At 44.8% G+C, this 10,418-nt stretch overlaps 1 protein-coding gene across 2 annotated transcripts; it reads right to left on the bottom strand.

Annotated features, from left to right (window-relative positions):
• Positions 1 to 337: 337 nt before the first annotated feature.
• Positions 338 to 9,242, bottom strand: tfap2c (transcription factor AP-2 gamma (activating enhancer binding protein 2 gamma)). 2 transcript variants are annotated; one of them, XM_053438869.1, is made up of 8 exons: positions 8,844 to 9,242; positions 7,800 to 8,261; positions 7,188 to 7,239; positions 6,039 to 6,110; positions 5,202 to 5,424; positions 3,802 to 3,920; positions 2,184 to 2,325; positions 338 to 2,005 (listed from the first exon to the last, which is right to left on the bottom strand). In XM_053438869.1, the coding sequence occupies exons 1-8, from the start codon at positions 8,889 to 8,891 to the stop codon at positions 1,711 to 1,713; spliced, it is 1,413 nt and encodes a 470-aa protein (XP_053294844.1). In that variant the 5' UTR covers positions 8,892 to 9,242; the 3' UTR covers positions 338 to 1,710. The 2 variants fall into 2 exon arrangements, with proteins under 2 accessions (XP_053294844.1, XP_053294853.1); XM_053438878.1 differs by lacking the exon at positions 6,039 to 6,110.
• Positions 9,243 to 10,418: the final 1,176 nt, after the last annotated feature.

Raw genomic sequence — 10,418 nt, 5'->3', positions numbered from 1 at the left:
ACAAGCCATTTGTCCGCCCTCAGCTATCTCTGCTCATCACATGATGTACTTTTGAGGTCCATGCCTTCACTGAACCACACAGCCTATTTGTGAAGCTAAGTGAGAGCAGATAATGATGGCTACTGTTCCCATTCGTTTGGGGTTTTTCTTTGGCGTTTATTAATAGGAGAATTTTCCAACACATGACTAAACCATCATCTGTGAAATACTGCTGAAAGGAAGGCTACAGAACAATAGGGCTATCCATTAACAAAATGTGTGTGTTGGTGTGTGTGTGTGTGTGTGTGTGTGTGTGTGTGTGTGTGTCTGGCCCAGGCGACATCACTGACTCGCTGAATCAGACTTTAGTCTTTCTTTTTATTTTCATTTTTCCTGAAACTTTAAAACAGTTTTTTTTACATATTTTCAAAAAAAGGTATATCATGCCCACTTCCTAACCTCTACTCGATAAAAAACTAACCCATTTATAAAAGTTTAACACATCATCATCATCATCATCATCATCATCATCATAAAAAGTTAAACCATACACCAGAATGATACCATTATTTACACAAGCCCATTAAATTACAACATAAATTAGAAAATATTTACATCCAGAACAAGACACTGGATAAAATTCTATGTGTGGAATTTAATGTCTAATTAAAAGATTTTTTTGAAGAAGGAAATATGTACATTTACACACACTCTCACAACATGCATACACTCCGGCAGGACTGAACTGGTTGGTGGGTCGATGTCAACGAGAGGGTTTTAAATACTAATGATGATTAATACCTAACAGTCACAGAAAATAACATGTTCTCACTGCCCGGTATAAAAGATAGAGTAACAATGGAAGCACTGCTATGCCTGTAATCCACATGAACACTGAAGAGGCTTCTATTATAACAACTTTGAAGTCTCTGGTTTCTGACCAAACACAGATTGACAAACCCAAAGTCGTCATTTCTTATTCAGGCTTACATAAGATTCAAATCATCTCTCGTGAAAACAAAGCACAATAACACTGGAGCCATTTTGAAGTGGTTGTACAAATCAAGCATAAAAAAAGTCAAGAAAAACCATTTGGATATTCTTCTCTCTCTTTTTCCTCATATAAAAATTGTCCTGTTGCAAGTCCATTGAGACACAGGAAATCAGTGGATTTGCCTCCAGACGGAGTAGAAGGGGGAAAAGCTGAGAGGAATTCACAGCCACAGCAACTCATCTTGAAATGATGTCCTCTAGGGAGAGAAAAAAAAACAGTATGCACTTTGTTCTTTTTTCCTCTTCTTGTCAACAGAGTGCAGGTCCCATGGTTGTAGCGTTGGCACATTGGCAACTGTGCAGGACTGCAGAGGGGTCGCCGAGACAGGGTCTGTAGTTCATCTTCACAGGAGGCGCTCTCCCGTCAGGATCGGTCCGCGGGCGTTAACCTCTAAGGTGCCAGAACAGACTGAAACTGCAGCCGGCTGTGACAAGTTTTCTTTTTTTTAGAAATCCTCAAACTTCTAAAAAAGATATGAATCTAACAGTGCGAGCATACAGTACGTACATACACAGTCACGCACAAATTCAGCTTTCAAAAAGGACAATACTAGATATTGATTTTTAAAAAAGTCCAAAAAGGGCAGACAGGGCAGCGAGATTAAGGGGCTCGGGGGGGGGGGTTGGTGGTGGTCTGGGGGGAGGTTCTAAAGTTCGTGGGGATTCTCCTTTGAGCTCTCATTTCCTGTGCTTGTCCATTTTGTCGGTAGATTTGCTGCCACTGTCTGAGGATCCCTGGGTGTCGTTGCCGGAGCTCAGGTACATCTTGTCCACTTGCTTGAGCGCCTCGTTCAGGTAGTTCTGCAGCGAGGTCATGGCGGCGCAGATGGCCGGAGAGCCGAAGCCGTGAGTGATGAGGCTGAAGTGGGTCAGGCAGCCCTGGATTCCCTGCTCCATGATGGGAGCCGGCCGAGAGTTCCCCAGCGGCGATCGATCCTGAGTGAGCAGGTCGGTGAACTCCTTGCAGATTTGCCTGAAGGTGGAAAAAAAAAACACTGATTTAGGAGGACAGGGGAAAGTGCTCAGATTGACCACATCTACTGATTCACCGTGGCCTGAGTGCAACCAGACAACACTGCAGGTAATTCAATACGCAAAAATGCTCCGGTCATCCATGAAATTCTATGCAAACTCTATCCATGGACACTCACTTGGCAGCAAGGAGCATGTTCTTCCGAGAGTTGACCTCGTTGCGTTCTACGTGCGGCCGGCCGAGGTATTCAGCGATCGCCTTCGCGGGGAACTCCGTCTCACACACGTAACCGAAGTCTCTCGCTAAATGAACAGCTTCACCTGAAAGACAAGAACGAGGGATGAATGGCTTTAGTCAGAGATGAAACACAGATCATCCCCGAAGCAGTTGAAGGTGAAACATGCTCCTGATCTCAGACTAAGGCTGTGTGTTTAGGAATAAATACAGATTCTTATTATTTATGTCTACATATCACGGCCTGCCCTTTCACGGTAGTCAGAGATGAATTGGAAAGCTGGTTAGCCTTCGAAATTTATCGATGTACAGCTTCACACTAGCGCTCGGCTTTGGACCTGATTACCCGAGCATCAAGGCACATGAAGAGAAGCAGCTGAGCTACAGAATAATCAGCTGTGCTCAGCCTTCTGGCCCCGGGCAGGAAGAACTAGTGAGATGAACATATTCACGTCTTGAGGGTGGTTTGACTTGCATGGTCATAATGGGTTTATGTGGATAAATGCTAGCACAGAGTGCCCACGGCACCAACAGTACCACTTATTGATAGACACGCACATCATTTGAGGACGCAGGCAACCATTCAGAAGCACAAGATTTAAGGTCAGCCGGCCCTCCTGGCGAGTCGAACACAAGATAACAAGGCTTAATTCAGCTTTGAAGGTCTCGAAATAACACAAGCCTCCAGTCATTCTCCACAAAATCATCAGCCCGTTTAAAAAATTAGGCATGTAGAGGAGCATGGGAGAGGAAAAGAACATGTTCTACCTCAGCCCGCGGCAGGTAGCTGTGATTCAAGTGATTCCAAGTGATCGCAGCTAGGCACCACCGACTGATGAGGATGTTGACAGGGGAAGGTAAAGGTGTTGTGTCATCATCAAAACTACGTAACGGCCTGACTTTGAATAACTGAATAGATGTGGCCGTGTAACAAGATGCAGGCGTTAGATATAAAGGGTTGGTCCACTCTCTTTGACAAAACCCTCTTCTCTCCCCTCTGCTCGCACCCCAACCGGTTGAGGCTGCCGGCAGAAAATGTTGTGTCTCTCTCTATTATACTGTTTAATCTCAACCTCACGATGTTTAGTGCCGTGAGACAATGTTTCTTGTGATTTGATGCTATAAAAACAAGTTTTAATTGAATTTAATCGAAGTTTGCTTAGTTGTTTGACAGGATTATACAATTGTGCAGAGTTAGTGCAGAGATGTTTATTGCGTTATTCTGTTTCTTCATAAGGGTTCAAAAAAAAATTGAAAGACAAAGTAAAAAAGGATTAAATCAGGTCTTTGTTGATAACATAAGACATCGGACAGGAATCATTTACTCCTTCATTCTGATTTTGGCGAAATGGACAGATTCACAATGGGAATAAAAGGACAGCATTGATTTTTTTTTTTTTTTTACTGAAACAAGTTCCTCAAGATAAAAACCCAGTGCTTCAAACACCCATGCTACGTCGAAGAAATTGACATTCCTACTTGCTATAGAGCGACATTCCAGTCGGTGCGAACAGCAATTACACCTGAGAAGGAGCTGGGAACCACTGAGTGACATGGCATACCTTCTACGAGTGAGGTAAGTAGGGTGACGTTGGCGGCCTTCCTCCTTCCTGCCGGCAGGTTCAGCCCAATTTTATCCAGCTTTTCTCTCAGGGAACGCCCGCCATTTTTTGACTTGGCTCTGCAGGAGGACACAAAAAACACAGGGTGAGTCCAAAGCCAAAAAGTCGTTCATGGATTATTCACAATAAAAATGTTTCTCCCATAGGTGTGTTTGCTCAGGGAGGATTAGGGAATTAATAAAGGATTTGGCAGAATTTGATTATCATGATTATTTCTTTCTTTTGGACAAACATGATGTGAATCGAACAGAACAATCCAACGACTGGAGCCCTACACAGTAAAAAACAACTTATCAGATGAGACCTCTCACTTGGACGGTCTCATCCTACACTTAAGAAACTGCAAGTAACACACAAACAGCCTCTCATGATCTAAAAAACACTGAAACAATTGATGGTTCCACTCAACAAAAAAAAAGCACAGCAGAGAAATCACTCATACATGTGTTTGCAGAAACGCTTAAACTCCGCACTTGCCATGGCCAATTCAGTTTTCCGCATGACAGGAGAGGAGCAGGCTCTCCCTCTCCGTGGCGGCTGTGAGGGGGAGCATCTTCAGGGAGGCGTGTGTGTGTGTGTGTGTGTGTGTGTGTGTGTGTGTATGTGTGTGTGTGCCCCCACTCCTTCACCCCCTGCTCCCCCCGTTGTCCCTCAGATAACGATCCTCCTATTGCTATATGACCTACTTAAAAACTGACTATGATTGTTTGTGTGTGTGTGTGTGTGTGTGTGCACATGTCAGCATTAACACATACACATGGGAAGTGGCAAACGTGCACTCCAAGCACAAAACGCTCCAGTCAGGACGTACTGTAGCCTCCCAGTCCCTCAGCAGACTACCACACTAACATATGTGCCATAAGGTCAACTGCTCTGCCACGGATAAATGTGCGCACAACGCGGCGCCTGACAGACGCACAAACACACCCAGCGACTCTTTAGATCGCTACTAACTGCGTTGATGTAACCTATCTCCAGAGGAAGCAAGGAAAACCAAAATTGCCGACCACACAAAGAATGTCACGAACCTTACGCAGAAAAAAACAACAACTGATGAGCCACATCAACTGAGCCGAGCTGTGCCTTTAGAAAAGTATTTCCCAAGGGCTGCTGAGCTTCAGTCAACAGATCACAGGCCAGTCACAACTGAGACAATCACACAAGCTTATCTAGAGCTCGCAGGCAACACAGCTCTCGATAAAAACCAACCAAATGAGGTATGCTCTGGTTGGTTACCTTGATTTTTGTGAATCTGTGCAAGTGTATTTCTAAGTATTTTCTAAGTATTTCTATGTATTTTCTAAGTATTTCTATGTATTTCTAAGAGTCTGAGCTCTGACCTGCGTAAGACGCCTCCCAGCAGCGATGCGTTGAGACACTCGGGGGGCGACAGGCGTCTCTGGACCTCGGCCACGGTGACCTTGTACTTGGAAGTGGAGCTCAGCAGGGAGAGGCGGCCCGGTACGGAGCAGAACACCTCCATGGGATTTGACACCATGCCCAGCAGGGACTCTTTCTGGAAGGGAAGACCCAGCGCGTTGCCTTTGGGTAGAGTGATGGGACCTGCAGGGTGTGCAAGAAGACATAAACACGTGTGAGAGAGTGAAAAAGGAAAAGAAATAGAATTGCAACAGGGTTTGTTTACACGTGCGCACTTTTCCCGTGTGTCTGCGTAAGCTCAAATCAGAGTGATTCCCATAGGGTGTGTGTGCAGCTCTAAACAAGTGAGAAAAACAGTGTGTGCCGCACTAAAGTATACAAAAAAAATCAACTGTTGAAGACGGTTGAAATACTGTGTGGTTTTCCAAACACTGGATGCCTGCTGTTTTTTTTTTTTAAATGCCCTCATGCCAAACACCATCCACAAACAGGTACACACACACACACACACACACACACACACACACACACACACACACACACAGAAGGCCTCTTCATCTGAGCCACAGATTTACCTCGGAACTTTAGCAACAGAGAGAAATTGTGTGTCTATTTCTGGCTGCCCCCCCCCCCCCCCCCCCCCTTCCCCCCTCCCCCTCCAAAAGAGAAATGTGTTCACAGATTCAAAGATGTTGTAAAAAACCATCCCACAAAAGCACTGACAGTCATCGGACAAAACACAACAGTACAGCACAACTACAAAAAAAAAAAAAAAACAGGGCTATCTTCATCCTCACCCGCAAGAACGCCCCCCTGATAATAAGTCCTCTGTAAGCGATCAAGGTTCCTGCCACCTCGTAGTCCTAATACTGAGACAGAAATCACAGAGTCACATGGGCGCTGCAAGGCTCCTCTCTGGGGCACATGCTTGGGAATGACATCCCGTTGTTTACAAGTGGAAAACCTAGATCGCCCATGGCGTGCCCTTAAGCATGGGAACAATATAATGAGCCATCACTGATTTATGTAACAAATGCAGACTGGCTGGTTTACTGTGGCGTGCACATGGCTCTCTGCTTGCGAGCGAGCGTGCAACACAATGCTCTCACACTTTGTGCAGAAATGTATCCAGCGTCTCTCTATCTATCTATCTGCAGTATTTTTCTGGAATATGGTTCAAAATTGGACAAAAAGTGAGAGAATAACAGAGTCGCTGGAGCTGATCTTTTTCTCTCTCTCTAAACTCAAAGTCTGTTTCGTGGAGCCGCCATGACAAACACAGCAGGAGAGAGTTCCCTTCAAAACAGTTCATGTCCCAACAAATTACTGAGCTGTCCTTCACATGCGAGCCTAATGCCACACCCCACCCAAAGCTGGTTCTGCAGAGCCAAGACGCTGCTGCTTCCAGATCAACTCGTAATTTCCTGTTAACGTGATCTGAAAAGAGCTGCAATTGCGAGCTTAGCCGGCCTAGAGATGATCCCAAGCTTTCCTCCGCTCTCGCACTCAACACCGAGGGGTCGTGACGTTGCTCAATTTTCATGTCATGTCAGCTGCGGCACTGACATTCTTTTTTTTTTGTTGTTGAAAGGAATCTGTTTTGTTCTTTCCACTGGGCATCCATTCAAGCACCTTCACCAACAGAATGGGCTGAGCTTAGATAAGTGCATCTCACGGTGAGGAGGATTAGCACTGTGTGCAAGTGTGAGCAGGAGACTCCTCCTCTGCTGTGGCCTCAGACTGAGTGGCGTGACATGTCACTACAGAGGTAATTGTTTTGACATTTCTAAATGTGAAGAGGGTGAAACAAAATGTGCAGGTCCTTACAGTACGTTTAAACTGCTGCATATTTGTCTAGTCGTGGAAAGACACATGAACATCAGGCGGATTATTCCAAAACTTTTACACTAATGGTTAGAATAATCAGAAACATGGTATTAACTCACCTTTCTTGATGACTGTTTGATCGGCCATTATAATACTGTGGTCATCTACATGCTGGCAAAGGAGAAAAAAGGAGGCAATAAGCAAACACATGCACAACTGAGAAATGACAGACGTAGCAAGCTGAATTTAATTTCTGCACAGCTCATAGAAATCATGCACTTTAAAATCTGCTTAAATTACCATTTTCTCTTTTTTAGCCTATTTTCTGCAAAACAAACAAAACGAACGTATGAGGTCTGATTCACTTGGGATGGTTTCTGCTGGGACTTCAGTGACCTTTGATTATTTTTAATCCTCTGTGTAATAAAAACAACATCTCTAGATGTTATGATATGCAAACAAAGCGAATCAAGTTCCTTTACTGCATGAGTGTGTGTATAAAAGAACATTAGTCATGCTGCATACTTGTCTTGCAACATTAGAGCAAGGACTGTAATACCTTTTAATGTCTCTTAATTAATACAAATGCCTTTTATATTGTTTGCGACCACACATTTTATCTGTTTGTCAATAAAATAATAAGTATTTCCAATATTGTGTCACAAACACATGCACAAACATGGCTTCCACACAACTTCAGCTCTCAGTGTAATTTCCAACCATCCACTCACTTGAACATCGTCCAGTCCGTGGCCCATGTCGTGCATCCCCATGCTGTCCCCGATCCCCGACGACTCGAGGCTGTGTGCGTGCGGGGGGAGCAGCTCCGGCCGGCGGAACCCTTCCCTCCTCACCCCGGAGGAGCCTCCGTCCAGGCCCAGGATCTGACTCGCCAGTCCGCTCCGTGCGTGCGCGCCCAGCCCATCCTGGCCCTGGCGGCCGGGCCACGGCTGCTGCTGGTTCGACGACGGCGACTGGTGCAGGGAGTTGATGTTGAAGGGGTCGCCCAGGTGGGAGTACGGGTCGCCGGACTGCGGGTAGTTGATGGGCTGGTAGGGAGGCGGGAAGTACGGGGGCTGGAAGTCCGAGCTGGCCGAGTGCGAGAGGGCGGGGGACGGGCTGTAGAGGTGCTGGCTGACCGCGGGCAGGTGAGGCAGCCGCGGGTTCCCGTTGCTGCTGCCATCGTGTCTTTCCTGGGGGAGACAGACAGGACAGGATGAGACAGAGGACAACAACACGGTGGGAACATGTGTCCCTCAAGGGAGTAAAGTGTCTTTCACTGTGTCCACTGTAAAAACTAAATTGGGTGAGTTGTTAAAATAAGATAATGTGACATTTACGCGCCCATTCGTCCTCTAATAAAGTTTTTTTTATATTTAATTATGGTTATTCTCAATGGTTAGTAAAGGCCCACACGAATAATGAAGCAGCATAATAAAGTGAAGAAGAAAGAAGTTTTTATATGACTATTGATTTTTTTTTTATTATTATTATTATAAGTTCAATTGCTTCTGTTTTTTTTAATAAAAATACACATTTAATTCTAGAAAAACGCATAACAATTTATTTTTGTTTTTATATATTTTTTTCAAAGTTTAAAAACTTTTGTCCACCTATTCTGTCCGCCATTTTTGTCCCCTTTTACGTTACTTTTGTTATGTTATAACTTTACAAAACATCAGCCATTGTTGTCGTTGAATCGCAAACTTTCCATGTCCCTGAAAAGGCAGTTTGGGTTTTTGGGGGTTTCTTGAGTTTCTCTGGAATGAACTCACCTCGCAGTCATCCTCATACTTCACGTTGTCGGCTAATTTCCACAACATTGTGACAGAGGAATAAAAAAAATCTGTCCCTCCTTCAGCAAAAAAGACGAAGAAGAAGAGAATATATGAAGATCTGAGACAGAAACCGTCGGCTGCGCGTTTTTTAATCCAGGTGTGAACCACTGAGGAGCTTCCTGGTGCTCGTGAACCCTCTCGTGTCCTCTTGACAAGTCGGAGGCTGGAGGAAACCGACGCAACTGACGGATGGTTCCTGGCCGCAGAAGTGTGTGTGTCCACGGCGGCTCTGGGAGAGAAGGTATCACGGTGTGTGCGTTTCCCCGCCGCTCCGGTCACTGCGCTCCGCGGCTCTGCTGTGGAAGTGGGCGACGGCGGCGCATTTAAGAAACTCGACTCCCTCTCATGGACAAACCGGAGACGTTCAAGTCTTATTGGCGCAAAACGTGAAGTATATCTGCAGCCGCGGTGGGCGTCACCCTTTGCGCCATGATGCAAGTATAAGAGATGTGGGGGGGTTATTGAAATATGACTGATTGGCGGGAGGATGCACCAATCAGAGGTCGGTGCGCCTGTACCGCTTCGAGACATGTGCACCCACAGGGGGCCTTCACTTTACAGATCCACAGTGAGTGCAGCCTCCCCCCCACTGGTTTGTTTTACTCTGTTTGTTTTCATATCCTCGAGGTCACTTCAAACCATTGGGCTTTTATTTTGAAAAGGATCCCCCGCACAGTCTGGATCATATCTGGATTCCCCCCTCTGAAACAGTTCACCCATTTATCAATGAATTGGCCTTTTTGTGTATTTTTACTTGTTGCTACAGATGTGATGTCTATCTGTTAAAAAACAAACAAACAAACACAATCAATAAAAGAACTATTTTTCTCTCCGGGTTGCTTAGTTACCGAGTTTTGAAGATGAGTACAGTATAACGTTGCTATGGGATGGAGCCGGTCATCAATGTTTACAGTGTTGTCAACGAGATTGTGTTGAAGCAGGCTACATCGATGTGACCGGAGGTAATGAAGTGTTTAATGGGATCTATTATTTATTCATGTATTTATTCTTCGGATGTTACAGGAAGGCAATGTCACTCTATAAATCATCTGCATTATTACAGCGACATCAAAGTTTGTTTTAATTACAACGTATGACAAGGAGCGTTATTGGTTCATAATCGTTGTTTTTATTATAATAATTATCCCTATATCCTTCGCTCCAAAATGACTATGAGCTGAAAATTAAAAAAAAAAAAAAAAAACGCATTTCTCCCCCGAGCTGAATTGATTCATTAAAGAATACTGTGCGTTGAAATGAAACCCCGTCATCTTCTGCTGTGGGTGCTTCACGGTGTGGCGTTGAAGTGCTCGTTACAAACCGCAGTGAGCCTCAGGGGCTTAACAGCATCACAGTCTGAAAAACCCTCCAAAGCTCAAAGGAGCTCAACAAACAACTCTTTCTCAACTTCATTTACATTTCTGGTGCAGCTAAAAAAAACAAAAACAACAAAGCTGCGTATGGAGTTTTTCACATGCACCACATCTCCAGAACAGGCCTTATGATATTTGT

Source organism: Pleuronectes platessa, chromosome 2 (genome assembly GCF_947347685.1).
Source record: "Pleuronectes platessa chromosome 2, fPlePla1.1, whole genome shotgun sequence".
Classification (NCBI taxonomy): Eukaryota; Metazoa; Chordata; class Actinopteri; order Pleuronectiformes; family Pleuronectidae; genus Pleuronectes; species Pleuronectes platessa.
Note: the sequence above shows the minus strand (reverse complement) of the source record. Positions and strands in the feature narration are given on the sequence as shown.